This window comes from Sparus aurata, chromosome 9, assembly GCF_900880675.1.
Source record: "Sparus aurata chromosome 9, fSpaAur1.1, whole genome shotgun sequence".
NCBI lineage: Eukaryota > Metazoa > Chordata > Actinopteri > Spariformes > Sparidae > Sparus > Sparus aurata.
The window spans coordinates 29,659,912-29,679,899 of record NC_044195.1 but is presented as its reverse complement, the minus strand read 5'-3'; the positions used below and the strand labels follow the sequence as shown (position 1 = coordinate 29,679,899).

The window sequence follows — 19,988 nt, the reverse complement described above, 5'->3', positions numbered from 1 at the left end:
TTGTGATAGCTAGTGGAGGTGCAGTGGAACCCGTTAACTAGACCTTAAAAACAAAGTTGACTGAATTGATAGCAGAAACAGATATGTCATGGATTTATTTTTTACCTTGCATTGGTTTTATGAAAGATTGCCCACATAAGATGACTAGACTGTCTCCTTACGAGATAATTACTGGCTGTCCTTTAAAAATAATTAACACCCCGTTTTCCTCAAAACAGGTTAACCCTCACCAAATTGGATGCTGATAGTTTTAAGATAGTGTTGTGCATTTAACCATGTTCTTTGAAGATAATCTTCCATAGGTAATCTTCTGGAGCCTACGATAGTGCAAACTCCACAATATCCAGCCTGGAGACTGGACAGTGATAAAAGAACCTGAGGAGGAAGCACTGGAGTCAACCACGGTGGACAGGACCACATCAGGTGCTGCTAATAATGCCCACTGCTGTCCGGATAGCTGAGAGGGACACCTTGATCCATGCATCCTAGGGCAAGCCTTTTCCGAGCCATGCCACTGAAGGAGGGACAACGACCTAACCTGCGGAGTGCTGAGAGAGGACGCCGTTGGACGATTATGACTGTGGTCTTCATCATTGGGTTGGTCACCACAATGGCCATTACCCAATCCTATCTTTCAACGGAGCAAAGTTTCAAACCACCAACTGATTCACCTGCAGTCATCAATCACACTAATATCATCCATACTGATACTCATACACCCCATCTCTTACAGAAGGGTAAAAATGGACTGTCTACGAGAGCAGAAGACACAGAAGAACCAATGCAGGATCAAACAATCCTGAAAGGACATAACTAAAACTTGCCACAGAGCAGGTGATCAGGAGAAAAAGAGAACTGTTTGAAAAAGAAAATAAGTGGAAACCCAACGTTTTTGATGCTGATGAACTCTTTGATGGAATGGGCTCCAGGAAACCCATATGATGATTTAAATGATGAGTTGATATAATTCTGTTCTTTAATACTAACTGTTTGAATGATTTTTTTTTTGTGTTTGTATTTTTGTTTTTGTTATTCACAGTAGAAACTGATAGCTGTAAACATTTCGAAGCTGTTAAAAATTTCCTTTCCTATTTTTGAAACTTTCAATGTAATTTCTCAAAATGTTGTGTTGACACTTTTGTGTCAAAAGGGAGGAATGTGAGAAAATTACATAGGCTTCCTTTTGTTATCAATGTACTGTAAGGACAAGAGGGGGAAAGAGAGACTGTCACACTGCCTGAGGTGTCACAAGAGCCACAGGTGGGGGCACATCCCCACATGGAAAGATACACAAGTTTAGATAAGATAACATTTGCTGTCCCATCTGTTACATCAAAGGGTCACTGTCCTGGGAAGACAGGACACACCAAAATATCAAAAAGTCATTATTCTGTAAAGAAGATGTTTTATGACTGTTGTAAATGAAGGTAACCTCCTCTCTGTTCTGTACTTAAGGGATAACAATTTAGAGTTTGTCAGAGACAGGTTTACGCCTTCTACTCCACGCTGCGTGTTATTAAATGACATCTGATTCATACGCTGAAGTCTGAAATTCTTCGGAGATTTAGCACTCTCTACCTCACAAAGGAGAATTTCCAGTACACAGTTCAGCAGCAAACACAACGACACGCCTGTATGTGTGGATGTGTTGAAGACTGTGAGACATTTAACGGGTTTCCATTCAGTAGCCCCATTCAATCTGGCTTTTGGGTGCGGCTTTAGTACGCCAATTCCCCGCCTCCGTCTCAGTGTGAATCTCTCGGAAGTGGCGTGGGGTGAAATTTTGCTTCGGCCCTGATACGCCTCCGGAGATGGTATCGGGGCCGTATTATTGGAGAACCGAACCAGTGTGAACGGATAAGCCGGCTTCACGTATCGGGGGAGTGTCGATCGGAGAGACTATGCATACTGAGAGACTAAACGGGTCCTTCACTCAACTTGATACAGACAAATTTCCCACAAAGCAACATTACATGACAAAACAAAAGTAACGCAGTAACTGTAACTGTCTTTGGCAACTTATGAGGAAAAAAATACCGCAGATATACGTGGAGACGCGACTGTCCTCCCACTGTCCTACTGACTCTTCGTCACATTTCTGCCCGAAAAAATGGCGTCGTACAACGGCAAAAAAACTTTAATGCACCGAGGGTTTTAATGAAAATAAATCACTGTGACGGTCAGTCCTTCCCGCTTGAAACTTCAGTGAACTTTCCCCCAGAAAACAGCCTCCGTATCGCGAGTGAGGGAGTCAGGTTGAAAGGGGGGACACTTGGGAAACACCTTGAAAAAAACACAGACGTCATCATCAAGACGTGTACCATCAGGCCTCTTTAGGAGCCGCAATGCCGGCTTTCTGTGTGAATTCACAGCGGTTTGTCTATAAGGAGGAGCTGCTTCGCTCTGTGTGAATCACCCTCGGTGGAGAATTGGCTAAACGCGGCTGTGGCTTTTATGCGCCTTCTCCTGTGTGAATAGGGCTAGTAGTCAATGTACTGTAAATACAAATACAAAGGCCACAGGTGGAGGAAGAATTCAGATGCTTAGCGTTGCCGTAAAAACACTCCATTAAGAGTAGATGCCTGCATTTCTTAATGTTTTTTTAGTACATGTAGTAAAAGTACTCTTTTCTTTCATATATCATTAATGTTTTGTTGATGTAAAAATATGTAAGGTGAACTTTAATGTTACATTCGGTCAAGGTGGAGCCGCCTCTGACTACGTACAGTTTAATCAACAAACACATCACATTCTGAAAATGTATCAGATGTTTTGTATGTAAAAAAAAAACTACAAGATTTCCCTCTGAAAAGTAATGGAGTAAAAGGACAAAGTAGCATGAAATGGAAAAAAACAAACTGGATGCCTCCTTTGTGTATTAATCTTGAAGAAAATGCAGCCGTGATATTGCTTTATTGTTCCGTAATTTAAGGAGTTACATCTACTGTGTATGACTGACACAATAAAGGATTTAAAGATGACAGATATTATATTGTTGATAATGGTCACGGTAAATGTAGGTGCTGCATCGTAGCCATCTGGACTTGTTTCAGTGTCTTGAAGACGTTTCACCTCATGCAAGAGGCTTCTTCAGTTCTGAGTGACTTGAGGGGAGCTGCAGACTTTTAAATTGTGTGTGGGAGTGTCCTTACAGACTCGTTAAGGACATGTGTGAGCTCTGAGTTTCAGAGTCGTTAGGGGCCACTTGTGGGTCGTTGACTCAACCCAACTTCATATAGGTTGCTAGGGCTAGATGAGCCCAGGTGTGAATGGTTGTTAAGCTTTCAGGACAGCATCGTAAGGTGGGTGATAAGTGATGTCGTTGGCAACCTCCTGTGTTCAAGGACGGCTGTTCCAGTTTAACGTAGATGGATTCCCTTACTTCTCTTTCAGACCATCTGTCCTCTCTGGCCAAGGTGTTTACATTGTTGTCCTCAAAGGAATGATTTTCCTCCTTCAGATGTAAGTGGACGAGTCTTGACCTGAGGAGTCGTCCCTCCTGCGTTGTGCCATTTGTTTATGAAGAGTTCGATATGAAGATCTTTTATCACTGCGAAAAGGTGCTGAGAGATTCTCTTTATGTTACGTGACAACATCGACAACATCATTGCCTCATCACAGGACGCCACAAACAAAGAGTGACACGGCATGTTACATTTCGTGATATAAATTATTTATTTACATTTACAGAAAAATGACCCCATCAAGACAATGTAGTAATAACTATTGGAAATAGAACCCAAAGATACAGAAGCTGACGTCATCGTCACAACCGAACAGAGAGCTCTATAATAACATTGTGCCCTCTGTCAAAGGTCTCCTATAACACAAGGTGCAAGGCATCACGTGTAGCCCCGAACCCCCCCCCAACCCAAACCCACCCCCCACCCAGAACCGGACGACACACACCTCATTTAAAGCCCGTTACCCTGCTTTGCACTACCCCGGTTTTGCGTAACCCCTCATCTAGAAACGACAGACACCGGCTAGCCCGCCTCTACCAAAGCTCACACATCTAAGACACATTCACACTCTCACTCATTCACACATTCTGTATCCTCAGCACCATCCGCCCCTCAACACCTCATTGTTCAGTTTTTTTCAGAAAAACCCTGGACGGAAGTGACAAGGTGCAAGGAGACACATCGGCGACTTGGGGAAGGATTTGGCGGCGGCGGTGACTGACGACAACATCATCACCATCATCGTCGTCACCATCATCGCTGACTCGGTACTCGCCAGCTCTGTCTCTGCCGTGCCACCATCCTCCCTGGGCATTCTTTAAGTTCGTACTGGGAGAGAGGGGGGCGAGGGGTGAGGGGAAGCAGATCCTAATTTTTTCGGGTTGGCCTACAAGGGGGGAACATCTAACGCCACAGCGCTCCGTAAAGTGGAGGGGGGGTCTCTGTTCGGCGGGTCTGGGCTCAGATAAGTCGAGTGGAGGCGCGCATGGTGTTCTCCCTGCTGAAGTGGACATTGTTCTGCTTCTGCCGGTTGATCCTGTTGGTCCGCGGGCACTTCCTGTACAGGGGGAGAGGGTGAGGGAGGGGCACAAGAAGATACATGTCAGGGTTAAAGATCATTCTGATGCCAGAAAAAGAACTGAAATATTTTTTTTCAAGTATGAAGATGGAAATATGTTATTTTAAAGAAATCTGATTAAAAGACCAAAAGCCAACGATAAACTGATCCTACTAGCGAGTAGCCGAAGTTTTATATAGTTTAGTCCGAGGTTGTGTGTTTTGATTCTGCCTGTTCTCAGAGTTGTAAATAAAAGAAAGAAAGTGTTCATCTGCTCATGACCCAGAAGCAAGCTAACTAAGCTAGCTAACGTTACAAGTTTACATCCCAAAATGTCACAAACTTCACATCCGTGAGCTGCGTGCCTCCGCAGCCTTGTTGGTGAACTATCCCTTCAATTAACGTTGATGAAGAGGTGACTAAATCCAAGCTGTGAGTGTAGTCGCAGTGTTTTCCTCTGAGCCTGACAGCGCTCATCAACCTCCACCAGAAACACACATTCAACCTGGTTGTAGCCTGAGCTAAAACCTGAGCTCTCTCCTTTTTATCTCAGTATCTCTTGCAGCAAAAACCCTTTCCGAGCTGACTTTTTCCAACCTGTGACGGAATGTCGCGTACCGATGACCTGTTCGTCCTTTAAGTGAATGGAAGTCTTTATGCTACGTGGAAAATCACACAGAACTCCAGCGACATTCATAAAACACGATACAGCGTCTACAGCCCAGTCTGTGCCACAGAGATAATACGCCAAGGTGAGAGAGTGGCAGGGCGCTTACGTTGTACCGTGGGATTCATTCAGTCGTGCCGTGTGATGTATTGCGAACTTTTACAAGGCTGAGTTTTTTTTATATATTTTCCAATTTAAATGAATATCGCTGAGCAGCAGGAAACATTAATGGTACTGTAGCTGCATTCAGTGTTATAACGCTCCCTTCTTCTTTTTTATCTTCTCTCTTTACCCTCTCACCCTGCTCTCCCCTTTACGCCCCCCCCCCCTCTCTCTTTTTGTCCCTCCTCCTCCTTTACTCAGAGGAGCAGTTTTGTCTCGGCTAAAACTCTTTTAAAATCTTTTATTAAATGTCATAAATTGCTTAGGTCAGCCGGAGGCAGACGAGCTGCAGGGTAAATGTGTGTGTGAGAGAGAATCTGTGGGTGTCAGTGGTTTTCTTCCGTGAATACAAAACTCCTCCTCAAACACAAGCGTGTATGCTTGCCTACACAGATATCTCTGTGTATCTGTGCTTGTACGCACGCCCAGCACGTTTTTCACTTCAGATGCATGTGTGTGTGTCCGCGGGGGAAAGTGACAGTACTTTCTCTCACTGCGGTGAAAGCAAGGTGACCTTTCGGCTGTTTCCTCCAGGCCTCAGGAGCCCCGCAGCCCCCCTTGTGACTCCCTAAATATACACAACAACATGGAAAACACTGCTCCCAGGCTCATTAGTAAGCTGTGTGTGTCTGTGTCTGTGTATGTGTGTGTGTGTGTGTGTGTCGGGGCGTGACTCACCTGGTAATGCAGAGCACCACCACACAGATGATGACCACCTGGAGCGCTCCGATGATCGAGGCGATGAGGACGTAGTGCAGTTTGCCAGAGCCTGGCACCACGTACAGCACGTTGTACTCCTTGATGTCACACTGGGCGCCCCTGAAACCCGAGTGACAGCTGAGATCACACACACACACACACACACACACACACACACACACACGAGGAGCGAGAGAGAGAGAGAGAGAGAGAGTCACTTGAGGCGCTGAGAGACAGGTTCATTATATTGTGTTTCTAATTGAAATGTCACGGTGGTGGAACAATGCACCTCCGTGACACGGGAGCGACTGCGCGCTTCCTTTGCTTTGACCGTTCAGACGAACTCGCCCGATACAACGTGAGTGTTTCGGACTGAGTGGCTGAATATAAAAACGCTTCATGTTGGCCAGGTTTTCTGATGCCAGTGAAAAATATTGATAGTAAAAAAAAAAACTACATTAAAGAAGCGAGTTCAGTTGATTCAGCAGTCTTGTCCTCTTTAGTGACACATTTCTTCAGCACACCTCCTCCTCTCCGCGATCACAGCTGTTTGTCACAGCGGTTGCACAGCATTTCCTACTATTCAGCAGTAATACACAAAGAAATGGCATTTACAGCAATGCATCTCCAGTCATACAGCATATGTACACACAAAGTGTAGCCTACTGTCACTTTATGTCCAACAAGTCCTCCATATTAAGTGATACAAAGATTTTTCCTCGCACCACATATTCCCTCTGATGGCCTTATCGTTGTCTGAACCTTAAACCTGTAAGATATCACTTAATCCGCTCTATGATGTATGTTAGGTTTTGGTACAATCATGATTTTGGTCAGGAAAAGGGACCTCGGTAATGTGCGGGCGGCTTCATCATCATGGTAACAGAAACAGGAGATTGACGTTTATTTCTGAGTCCAGTGATTTGTCCCGACCAGTATTGATAGTATTACGTCTGTTCCTTGGTCGAACTTGTTTTTCACTTTGGAACCAAACATATTCTAGTGGATATATATCTGAAAACACCAGCCTCACATTCAGAGACAATTATATGGACATTTTATTTTGAAATTCCGAGTCTGTTTGGTCCCTTCCAATGTCGACTCTGCAGCTACTACCGCTAACCAAGCTATGCCACCTCCTTAGCAGATGTTGGCAGTGATCAGCTGTGATGTTTTTGTCTGTTGACCATGAAGAAGAGGTTTTCAACAACGTGCTGTTTTCACATGTAATTGGTGTTTTTGGATCCGGCCAGCTTTGTGTGTCTGTGGCCTGAGAGAGAGAGAGAGAGACTGATGGAGGTGATCTTTGTCCTCAGAGAGGAGCTAAAACGGTCCCCCTTTTAATCTCTCTCTTCCTCCCTCCGTCCTCTCTTCTCTACCTGCTTTTCCTGTCTCCGGGGAGGTTGTTACCCACCAACACCTGCACATCCTTGTTTGATACCAACACACACACACACACACACACACACACCCCATCCCTTTCGACCTGACAATGTGTAAGATGAACACTGCAACCTTGTTCTGTTCTGGGGTTTGTGCTCCGTTTCCACACACATATATGCAACGTTCCCACAGAGACCACTGTGTGCCTCCCCTTCTCATTACGACCTCCAGGGGGCAGCAGAGACATGTCACACTCTCCCTCTCACCCTCTCTCTCTCTCCCTCTCTCCCTCTCTGCTCGGCTCTGCTCTGTATGCATGAAGAATGTCTGGCTGGGCGAGCTGGGACGAGCGAGGTTAGAAAGAAAAAGGAGAGAAATAGAGGGAGCGAGAGATACCAAGACCCCCTGGCTGCTACACTATCAGGCTGTAAAAGATGGCAGACCTGAGCGGCACACATGTACGTTCACTGTGTGTGTGTGTGTGTGTGTGTGTGTGTGTGTGTGTGTGTGTGTGTGTGTGTGTGTGTGTGTGTGTGTGTGTGTGGGCGGCGGTATATAAAATCATTCGTCATTTCGCCTTTATGTAAATGTGTGTCTGCGCCGCCTGTGTTCAAGTGTATATTATGCACTTGTGTGAGTCTGTATGTATGCGTGCTGTCACATGCAGCTGTGGGACTGCTGTTTTCTAAGTGCATCTGAGTGTGTGAGTGTGTGAGTGAGTGTGTGTGTGTTGCATTCCTGTCTTTCTACACTTGTAGGGCCCCAAAATGACCAAATCCTCACCAAAGTGAGGACGTCCTCGCCTCTTTTTAGGATACATCCAATTTATGGATCTTATTTTTGCTAAGGTATTGTTTGTATTGGTATTGTTTTCACCGGAGTCGAGGCCAGAGGTCTGGAAATCACAATCAAAAGACATCCGACAAGGCCAGAATCAAGGTCCCAGATACACTAAACCTGGAGTAAACCGAGGTGAACGGTCCCGACAATCCACAGGCAAGGTTTTCCTGCGTAATGACAATGACGTAATGATAATCTAAATTCTAGCCAAAATTCTGGTTGCACTAAATTTCATTTCTGCATCTAGGGGTCATTGAAAGCAGATACAAAAAATGTCTGCTGATTGTTGTGTGGTTCAGGCTGGCCAAGCTGCCCAGAGCGACCAGCTTTGGGAGGAATGAGTCGGGTGCAGAGCCGGACCTTCTGGAGGGATAAACACCCAGAGTCACATCGGATTCTGCTCTGTTTCAGAGTGCAGAGAGATTCATTTTTAACTTGCAGCAATGATCTGAGAAAGTGAACTCCTTCCTTTGGTGGGTTTTTATGTTTGGTAATGTTGACAGGAGCTGGAAGGGAAACGTACTTCAGTGGAAGGCGACATGAATTTAACTTTAGTCTCGTTCCCCATCCTGGAAGTAGCAACGGGCAAACCAACCCTTAGCTTGAGTAAACTTGTATAGTTCTCTGGATTGAACACTGTTGGAAACATTTGGTAGAGTGATCTGTAAGTACACAACTCAGTGGTTGCTTTTACACATTTTATGTAGATTTTTTACATATAAAAAGGGATTGCTTAATTGTTAGGACTAGATTTAGGACTAGGTTTAGGTCAAGGTTATGAGACAAGGCATTAAGTGGTCACGTTACACCTGCATTTACTCTTTTTTTGGCCACTTTGTGACAATTTAAGTGCAAAAAAACACATTAAGCAGCGACAAAGTAGCACAAACACTCTTCTAAAGTTGTGTTTCTGACTTCCTGATGATATAGATTCAAAATTCAGTCTTATTTTAGCTCCGTTTTTGGTCTCTACCAGGGAAACATCTGGCTCTTTTAGCTGCTACATGCTAGCTACCATTTCACAAGCTAGTGGCAAGAAGTGTTCTTCAGAGCGAGGGTCGGTTAAAATTGTAAAATTGCATGTAGTTGACCGAAAACAACAGGATGAGCTCAAATAGGCTTAAAGGGAGGTATAATTTGGTCAGTTGTTGTTTCCATCCCCATCGATGGCACCGACACTGACAACTGCACCACTTCCAGACTGTTGGCAGCAGTGATGTTGATCTCATGCAAATGATCCTGTTTTTAAAAATGAAATATTCTTGTATTTCTGGGAACTCACTGATGACACCCCCGAGGTGTCAGCCGTCAATGACAGCAGCACGACGATGTGTTTACAGCCAAGTTCCATCACTGGGCAGACAGATGACAACGTGTTGCTTTCTCTCTGAGAATCACCAGCAAAGTGAAATCTGGTGGAACAAGATTAAAATGTGTGCCGGGGAAAGGAAACACCAACATCCTCATTTAGCGGGTGAGAAATCCAACATGGGATTAATTTGAAGCAGCGCAGTTTATTTTGACTGGTCAACAGCCGGGCCGACTGCTACAGCAGGAGGGAGCTCAAACACTTCCCCCTCTCGCAGCACCCTGGCTTCTGTTCATACAAGATAAACAAGCCTGATTAAAAAAGATTAATGGGTTCTAGCACTTGCTTAGCAATTGCTGAATTTTAACTGATTAGCCATCTCACATTACACGCTTTATTTTGGTATCTACAGATTAGGGAAGACGGGGGAGCGGGAGTAAAAAAAAAAAAGAAAACAGAAACAGACAGAGCAGGTCTGAGTCGTCACACTACAGTCAGACTTACTGTAAAAACTTTGCAGCCAATAATAGATACAGTAAATAGAGTTTAATTGATTGCTATATAAGAATCCTTCTGCTGGACCATAATTAGCTCAAACAAAATATAACCCTATTGATTTCAGGCTATTAAAACTCTATTGAAGTCATTTGGAATTAATAATCAATAGTCCTGTCTCGATGCATGACGCTTAAATAACATTCACTTTACTAAATATTGTTTAGTTTTCAGAATTACGGCCAAAATAATGGTGTCCTAGTGGCTCACTGGGCATTCATGACAATTGTAACTTAGTATTCTTCAATCAATCCCATAAATTATTTAATATAGTGTATTTTTTTCAGCCAATAACAATTACAAATTAAAGTAAATGTTTAACTAGCAGAGGCGGGACTAACTCTGGGGGTGGGTACAATACTGGATTAGCTCTGAGAGGCTGTTTGCAAATGTAGCCATGATCTGATTGGAACACACCCCCAGTGTGGGAAGTGAGCATTCGTAGAGACAGAGACAGTCTGAACATTTGACATATAAATGACGAAATATGTTGTCTGTGGTTCAGTACTACAGTTAATGTTTTAAATGTTCCCGAAATTTGAGAGGGACAGGTCTGCTCAGCTGATTTATATGCAGCTTTCTTTTTTGTTTTGTTTTTTTACATCAAAAGGGACCCAAATGCCAGACAGGCAAGTAAAGGAACAAAAAAATTGAACTTTAATGCTGGTAACCAAAGTCCAAAACCCAAAAAGCAAGAAATAAAAAGGCAGGCAAAAGGAAAGTCAGAGGCAAAAACTAAACCAAAAGGACAAATCAGAAACACAGGGAGCGCACAAGGACCAAACAGAGGAACCACCAGACTTGCACTTAAATACACATGCGCTAATGACCTAATGAAACTCAGGTGGACACGGAAAAAAAGGTGGCAGGAACACACACACAGAGGCAGGAAGTGGAAAGTAAAACATGACAGAAGAGGATAAACTTTAAACAGGAAATCAACCGAGGACCACGACAACAGCTGCAAACTGATAAGATCCTGATTTATATGAGAATTCATGTAAAATGGAGGTTGAACCGTGAGCAGAAAAAAAAAAAACACAGACAGCCTGTAAAACATTTTAATAGGCCACCCTGTCATAAATAAAGCAATTGGAGGCCGCGTACGAGCTGATATATTAGTCTGATAACATTTATCCCTACCCGTCCCTTCTGCTAACAAATATAGTCATACTGTGTGTGTGTGTGTGTGTGATTGTGTGTGTGTACCTGCAGGAGGGCTGGGCCGGGATCCTGGGGTACTGACACTCTCCGTGGACACAGTAGTTTTTGTAGTGATCTGGACAGGGGATGTACAGGCCGCGCGCCAGAGGATCCTCGTTTTCCACTACTGAGTAAAAAAAAAAAAAAAAACATGCAGACAAACGAAATTCATCAATTCAAGTCAGTACTGGATGTTTATATATATGCTGGAGGCTAGACGTGAATATACATCTCTGTACTGTACAAAGAAAAAAAAAAAGGTTTGAAGAGGAGAGGAAGAGATGAATGACGAAGGGTGAATAAAAGAAGTTCAAGCACGCAGTGAGAGACGAGACAGACGGAGGTGGGGGCTGAGTCGGGGGGCTGAAGGCAGCTTTTGAGTGGCAGCACATGTCATTTGGCAATTCGCCCGCCGCACACGCACTCACCTGTGAGGTCAGTCCGCGCGAAGTGTCCGTCTTCGCCTTTGTTCCCGGTGATGATGTCACCTGGAAAGGGCCAGAAACACATCCAGAGTGATCTCAGCGGTCCCTACAACCTCTCCTATAGCTCTCAATTATACATATACAGCGCACAAAAGAGAGCGGGAGAGAAAGCGCAGGATGTGAATCATCACCTCGACAAAGGGGTTCATGTGGTGTGTGCACCCGTCTAGTTAACGCGTATAAATGTGGACGATTCCCTTCAAAAGTCTGACGCCGTCCCCTCTAATGCACAAGGCTGAACAAAGGTTAGAATGGAGCCGAGCGGGCGAGAAGAAAAGATCAGGGGGAATGATGTATTTTTGCTCACCTTATTGACGCTGCATTGAATTCATCTCTCACGAAGGCGAGACAATATAAATGGTGTTTTTACTGTCTGGTGAGCGTGAGATAAAGTTTGAATTGAATCTCTCCTTCCTATCATTAACATTTTATTGCGATTGATTTTTATTATTATTATCATTATTTTTTTTTTTTTTCGCAGCGGTCAGTGAATGTATTCCCTCAAACCGAGTTTGTGAAAGTAATTTCCTGGTTTATGATGCAAGAAATGCGCCGAGATCTGACACTTTTGATTTATCTTTCTTATTTATCTGCTTGTAGGACATCGGAGGAGATATAAAGCAGCAGTTCACTGAGATCAGAAGAGTATTGTGTTTTATTCACCGGGCAACTCCACCAGTTTTACAGGTTAACAGGACTTATTCTATTTAGATATATGAAAAAAAGTAGTTTGAAGTTGCATTGTGGGTAATATAGGCCCCAGGTTTTGAAAATAAGTCCACTGGCTTAGCATTGCACTCCTGACGGGCCTTTCCAGTGGACTTTTAGCAGCGCCGAGGCAAACCGCGCCGTGTTTACCCGCCCCGCGTTGAGCCAAGCCACTCCTGGGATGGACCCATTCCGGAGTGGAGCCACAGTGGGCACACGAAGCCTCCAGGTGGGCGGATTGACATCTCAGTACCGCAGCTAAACGTGCTAATCCCCCGTGTTGCGATCGTTAGACTTGTATCTGCGCAGGAGGCGAGGGAGAAAAGTGCTCTTATAAGTTTCCGTTTTTAGTTCTCAGTACTTCTTCTCCTAGCTTCCTACTGAATCTCTTTAGTTTCCCTGTTTCTTTTTATTTTAGATATCCGCTTTATTTTACTTATTCATCATGTTCGCTTTCAGTTGTTTAGTGAGTTAATTTGATGAATATCTTTCCATAACTGAATAAACAAGCTTTTCCTCAAAGGGAAATAAGGTCCCCAGAAAAAAATGTTTTGAAGCCAGAAATGTGTTGACTTGGAAAAGATCCTGCAAATATGAACACAGTAAATGAGTGTGCAATTTTGACACTTTGGTTATTCCGTCATTAAATCAGTGAATTTGTCTCTACTGATTAAAATTTCATCCCCAAAACTACTGAGGACACCTTGTAGTCACTGCTGGTGAAAACCCAACATGTCCTGACTTTGCTGCGTCATTCCGAAGGCTTTTAAATGTCTACGTACTTTAATGTATGGAGGACTTTTATTGTGAAGACTATACAGGAAATGAAACTAATTATACCCGGAGTGGAACTCTGTTTGAGGCTATTCTTTGGTAATCCTGCGGGGGGAAGAGTGTTGGACTGATGTTTCAAGTCAAACATGTCATGAAAGCCATGAAAATCCCCACAACAACACTGGTAGACTCATTATGGACTGAAAGAATAAAAACAAAATGTTAAAAATCGTTCCAGCAGAACCAGAGATCCTTTAACCTGGCGCCTACATTACCCACAATGCAACGTAGCCACTGAGTGACATCAATAGAGGCAATTTATCAGATTACAGACAGCTTTCTTTGGAACCACAAAAGGCTTTATTCTACTTTTTTTTTTCCTCTCATATGCAGTAATACTGTCCAGGACATGCCGGCACACTTTAATGTGTAAAATTGGTGGAGTTACCCTTTATTAAGCAAAATCAGATATGAGACTGAATGAATTTTCAGACTCTCAGAGACGAGACACAAGCTTTTCTTTCTTCCCCCTTTAATTTTTCCTCGCTCCACACGTCAACGACAGCTTAAGATCTTAACGATACGACGCCTGGTTTTATAAGGACCCGGATTGTTTCTCGATGCTCCGGATCGGCGTGAGATCCAATAAGAAGCAGCGATTTCAAGGAGAATAAAAAGAAACTGTTTCCCATAGTATTATAAACCAGCCATCTGAATATCAAGGACCCACTTTGAATCCTGACTAACGAGAACTTTACTCCAAACCTCACACTTTCATGACGTTTGTTTCTCCCTGATTAACACAGAAAGCGGATCAGATCAATAAGGGTGGTCCGACCCAAAGGGTGTAACGTTCGGGGGGGATGGGGGGGGGGGGGGCGTCAGATTTCCATTTGTGCTCCAGAGCTGGTAAGCCCTGATTGCTTTACTCCCCTTTACTCCTCAACGCCCTCATATCTATTCTCACATCTCGATCAATTGTCCCGTTCGTCCCAGGTGGGCGCAGAGCTGATCAGATGCTCGCAAATGAGCTTGCGCACGACCTGAGCCGCCGCCGCCGCCGAGCAAGACTTGAACACCTCTGCCTCTCTTTGAGATCTTTTCAGCTGCACGAAGTCGCAATGAAGAGAAATTGAGATGTTTCTGGATCGTGCGTCAAACAGATAAAAAGACTAAAACGACATTAAAAATAATTATTCGTATGTGATTTTTTTCCCTTCTCTCCCACGTGGATGAGCAGCATGACTCAGTACAGGGATTTCAGCACGGAGATTAATAAAATAACTTCATCCCTGCACCCAAATAAAAGATACCGCACTAAAAAAGAGAGGATTACCATTCTGCAAAAATTATCAATATACATAGCAGAGAAGGCTATGTGGGTTTTTTTTTGAGGATTATCTTTGCGCAAAGTTTTTTTTTTTTTTCCCCCAAACATGATTGAGAGGAAAAAAATATTTTGCAATCACGAAATGTGTTTGGAGCGGCAGCTGGGAGGGAGATAGCGAATCACGCCCGTCTGCATTTAGCTCTGCTGCGCGCCGCCTCATTTGCCTCCGTGGCCTCGCTTCAACTTGAAGTGAACACCTGCCAGACGGATTGACGGCTCCCGCGGCGCGTGCGAAGGTGTCGCCGTGTCTTTCGAGTGTGTGTGTGAGAGAGAGAGAGGAAGAGAGAGAGAAAGAGAGAGAAAGCGTGTGTGTGTGTGTGTTTGTGACTCTGACCTTGGCAGTGGCCCAGGTACTTGACCTCGATGCGTTCCTGCTTCTGACAGGACGCCTCCTTCACCTGGCAGGGGTTGTCATAGGAACGACCGTCCGAGGCACACACCGGGTTGAAGCTGATGTGGGAGCAGTCGATGTTGCAAACACACCTGCGGAGGGACAAATCACATCAGAGGATTTTTTTTTATTTATTAGGCGTGTTAAGACATAAAATGAATGAGATCTGAAATATTAATAAAAATGAGAGCATCTTTATCCCGGAGAGACTTTCGTGTGCGTGTGTGTGCGCGTGTGTGTGTGTGTGCATTTGACTGCGAGGGACACAGACGGAAATCCGTTCAGGGATTAAAAAATGAGGAAGAGAGAGAGAGAGAGAGAGAGAGAAAAAAAAGGAGTACAGCTTGCACTCAGTCAGGAAGCTGGACCATGCATAGTAATCCTGTTCAGACTGGGTGTTGGCACATTCAATCTAACACAATGGCAAATGGATTTAACTTTGCACAAAAAAATAAAAAAAACAGAAAAAAGAAAGAGAGAGAGAGAGAGAGACAGGCTGCACAGAGGACTTGATTGACAAATGATGTAGCATTACAATGGCAGGAAGTTATTAATAATGAAAGAAAAGTAGATAACAAAGCTGCACATTTTTTAGCGTCGCAGAGGAAATTGTTGCCGCCACCAGACTGAAGCTTTCAGATGTGTAATTTATTTTAGATAGCATTGGAAACAAAGTAAAACGGAGAAAAAGAAATCATAACTTGGCTAATGCTATCATGGCGCACAGTGAAACAGCTTTGGCGAAAAAAACAGTGACTGAAGCTTGCAGAACAGAAAACGTATAAATGTTTCTGCAGAATCACAGATAACTGGACTTTGTGTAAGGTGAGTTTGCTTGCTTTAGGTGTTCGGCTTTAAAAAGCCTGTTGTGGGCGCCATGATCACACATAGACGTGGTCCAACCGCCCGTAAATGACTAGCCGGTTTGAGTTGCCACAGAAACAGCTGGAAATGTCCGCAGTGACGTGCCAAGTCTGGTACAAATGTCAACCAAACAGTAACTGCTAAGTAAGTTATAAGTAAGGGATAATGTCCGACGAGGTGTCCATAAACAGAAGTTAATGGATGACGCGGAGGCCATTAACTTCTGTTTATGGACACCTCGAAGGGCATTATCCCGCTTATACCATAGTAACTTGCCAAAGAAAAGAAATTCGGACTTTTAATTTACATTTTCATGCGTTTTACAATCAAAATATAAAGTTTTTCTCAAGCCATAACTTAGTTTCCCTGGTAACGCCTGAGGGTTTGACTAATACCTGGAACAGTCATTAATCTCCCGTAAGATTCTTATGCAACGGAAGCGTTGTTCACTCCTCCAGTAAATAGGATGGATCATAGATACGACTTGGCAACGGGAGATATTCTAGTCCGCTCAGCGATGAGCCAGAAAGCTAACGCTATGCTAGCAAGATTCAAAGTCAATAACATTGCGCACGGTTGACAAACAGTAAATATAATTTGACAGTATGCTAGCTAACACGATTAGCTAACTAACCAGTCATGTTATTGTCCCCAAATCAATAGCAACATGTTCACGAACAAATGACCGGCCGTGTGTAACGTTACTGTGGCCGCAGCCTGAAGTAGAGAGTTGAACAGCGTATTTGCGTAGCAATAAGTTTAGAGGGCAAGTGAACTTTCTGCAGCTTGTGTGTTACAGTCGCCACCCTGTGGTGTTCAGAGGATAAGACACTGAAGGGCTGACAGTCAGACTGCACTCAGTGCTGGAAATAACATATTAAGATTTGAAACGCCAGCTAGCGCATTAATTTACAGCGGTGAACAGTCAATTTGACTGGAACTACTTAGTAGGTGTCCATATATCAAGGGTTAATGGACACCCTGCAGCCAATCAGAATCGAGTATTCCTCCAGACCATGGTATAATGACGGTTATAAGCTTTTAATTAAATGCATGTTCCTGCCCAGTCACCAAGATATGTCAGTATAGTCACACATGTCGATGTATCGTACTGACATCTGTATAAAATGTGACATATCACGTCAACACTTCATGTTTATTACTTGACTTTCGTTGGGTGTTTTTAAGGAAACCTCAGGATGTTTCCAGCTGTGTTTGTGAAGAAAAAAACTGAGACATCATGACACCTCCAGCCGTATTTGTGGCAACCAAAACAGCTATTAAGCCAACCACATTGCTTTCCTAACCCTAATCAAGTGTTTTTTTGTCAGAGCACAGTGTATTCTGGTGTTTTCCTTGGCAGGTTGCTAACTTTTAAGCTGTTCAATTTAAAGTTTGGTAAAAACTTTTTCTTCAGATCTGCACACGTCAAATTAAAAAGCGTGTTACTTTTTTGTCTTGGGTAGATAACTTTTTCATGTCCATACGCTTTGACGCGAGTTGTGTTTTGCCTCCGCCGTTTATTAAATCAGTTACTTCCTCGCAGACAGCTGATATTCCTGGTGTGTTTTTGCTGCAGACTGTAATGCGTTCTCAGTGAATCAGACACTCGCTCGATGCTTTCAGCTCTCGCAAATTAAACGAGCAATTTGCTGTCGCACCACAATGTTCGGTGAAATTTAAGTGTGAGATGTTTTGTGTTTCTGTGTGTGTGTGTGTGTGTGTTTGTGAGGGCCCTTCTGGGCGTGCGACATCTGCACAAATCACAGAGAGAGAGAGTGAGCACACACACCTGCGTGCGTGTCCATATACGTCTGTGTATTGTGTGTGTGTGTGTGTGTCTTGGCATACGTGTAGTGTGACCCCTTAAGTGCGTGGCGGGCCTGATCAGCAGAAATTACACCCAGATTGCCTTCCCCAGACAGTTGCTGCTGAGTAGCGCTGAACGCTGGATTCTGTAATTATAAATCTGTCATTATTCTCCCGGTCTTTTCATTTTCCCCTGGTGCCAAGCTCTCGGTAAAGCACGGGCATTCAGCTGTCTCGCAGCTGCATTTGCATACAGGCCCTCGTGGGCGCCCGCCAACGCATAAACGTGTGCCCACACACACACACACACACACACATACGAGCACGCCGACACCTTCACAATCAGCCGCGATGATTCGTACTGCTGACATTGATGTTGATTGAAACGCCGCGCAGCAAAGCGTGGCGGCGCTCAGCTACTGTTGTAATGATGGATCAGCAAAGTACGGCTGATTCGCTCCGCATCAGAGACGACACGGCCGTGTGACGGCGATATCCAAAACCCCACATGACATCGAAGGTGAGCCGGAGCAGCTATGAATGACCTGCCACTGCACAGGGTTACACAATGATACTGTGTGGTTTCATAAAAGGTCACTGCACCCGAATTACAAAAAAAAAACAAAAAACACACAGTCTCCAGTCATGCAGATAGTTTTGGTTTTGTGCACTGAGGTTTTGACATACCCGCCTCAAGACCTCACTGTCAACAGCTTTCGTTAGAAACGGAGAAAATAGCTGTTGACAGCTTTCTCTGTGCGCTATCCAGAGTCATGAGCGCTCGGGTCTGTGGAAAGATCTTTTGCTCTTGAATTATTAACACGTAATGTTTCACTACAAATGAATTCCCATTTGCTTCCAATAAAGGGTGTAAAAACCACAGAATGAGAGATATGGCTGCGTCGAGACACAACCGCAGATCTGATAAATTCTTTGTGGCAGAAGTCGACGCTGCTGCCAAGAAACAATGTTTTCAGCACTCTCTCATTCTGATGTGTGTGTTCGCTTGTGTCTCTCGGCGTCATAGGCAGTCTGAAAACATGGAGCTTCCAGGTCTGAAAAGTCCCTCTAATGGCCGGCAGGGGGAGAGTCCACTGCTGTCATAGAGAATTTAAATTCTATGTAAGCTTATGAGAAAATTACCCTCCTACTTCTACTTCTTTGGCTCAGAAAACAGTTTCCTCATGAGATTAGGGTCTCAATCCCTAGTTTAAAGTCTTCCTCAATACAGCATGATGTTCATTTTGTAAACTATGCTTCCATGTAGAGTAGAGGGTATGCTCCACCCCTTCGTCCAAATATGTTCACCTTTGGCTCAAAAACCAAGATGGCAGTGAATATGGTATAACACGCATCCACTCTTCATAATAAAGTCTTTGTTCAGTACTTCTTTTTTATCTGGCTGGCTGAATTTTCACATAATTTTCACATAAATCCCCAAAATGAAAGAAATAACTCCCGAGGTCACAGTTCTCTTGTACTTGTATTCCCAGTGTTGGTTATGATGACCTGTGTCTGGTGCTGTACAGAAGATAGTCTGCTGCACTGTGTCGCCTCGTCCTCCTCAATGACTGACAGACAGACAGAGAAAATGGAGAAGAGACAGAAGAAAGAGGTACTTTGGTGCAAATTTCAGACGTTTCTGCAAAAGACAAAAAGCCCAGTTTCTTTTTGAACGTCTGAGAGGAAAAGGAGAGTGCGGTCTGTAAAATCTGCTCAGCCATTTTTCTTAAGATCACAGGGGTCGCACTGACTTGTGCAGTGGTGTGCACAAACTGTCTCAGGGGCAAGAAAAGATTAATCAATGGTAACTGATGTAAATTAGTTGTGTTGTTGCGGTGTTGTTTCCATTCTTCATAAGTCACCAGAATGCAGGAAACAAAACTTAAAAGTTTTCTGGCTCTCGGTTTGGAAATCCTCCCTATTTTTGAGATCTCAAGGTTGGAAAGTATGACGGATGCTCTTTCAAAAGCACTCTGGCTCCTGTTACTTCTCTCGGTTGAAGGCCAACGTTGCCATATAGCACTGCTAGAAGTAAACAGCACAGGTTTGGCAGCATTTCTGCAAAAAAAAATGGTGTTGTGCAATGTTAATGTTGTTGATGTAGCAGTAGAAATCATACTCTGGGGTATTTCTCATGCGATTTGATGTAAAAATTGGCAAAATAATATATTTTTTTTAACTTACTGAGGCCAAAACAATGTCTTATATAGTTCTTAAAGAATTAA

At 43.8% G+C, this 19,988-nt stretch overlaps 1 protein-coding gene across 3 annotated transcripts in view; it reads right to left on the bottom strand.

Moving 5' to 3' along the window:
- Nucleotides 1-3,888: 3,888 nt before the first annotated feature.
- Nucleotides 3,889-19,988, bottom strand: part of tmeff2a (transmembrane protein with EGF-like and two follistatin-like domains 2a) — a 124,440-nt gene continuing 108,340 nt past the window's right edge. Inside the window, exons 6-10 of one of the 3 annotated variants that reach the window (XM_030428888.1) lie at nt 15,031-15,179; nt 11,768-11,827; nt 11,346-11,463; nt 6,029-6,187; nt 3,889-4,521 (exon numbers count right to left, since the gene is read on the bottom strand). In XM_030428888.1, coding sequence (XP_030284748.1) covers nt 4,425-4,521; nt 6,029-6,187; nt 11,346-11,463; nt 11,768-11,827; nt 15,031-15,179 — 583 coding nt within the window. In that variant the 3' untranslated portion in view covers nt 3,889-4,424. Of the gene's footprint in view, nt 4,522-6,028; nt 6,188-11,345; nt 11,467-11,767; nt 11,828-15,030; nt 15,180-19,988 lie in introns of all 3 variants that reach the window. The other 2 variants (XM_030428887.1, XM_030428889.1) reach the window with 2 other exon arrangements.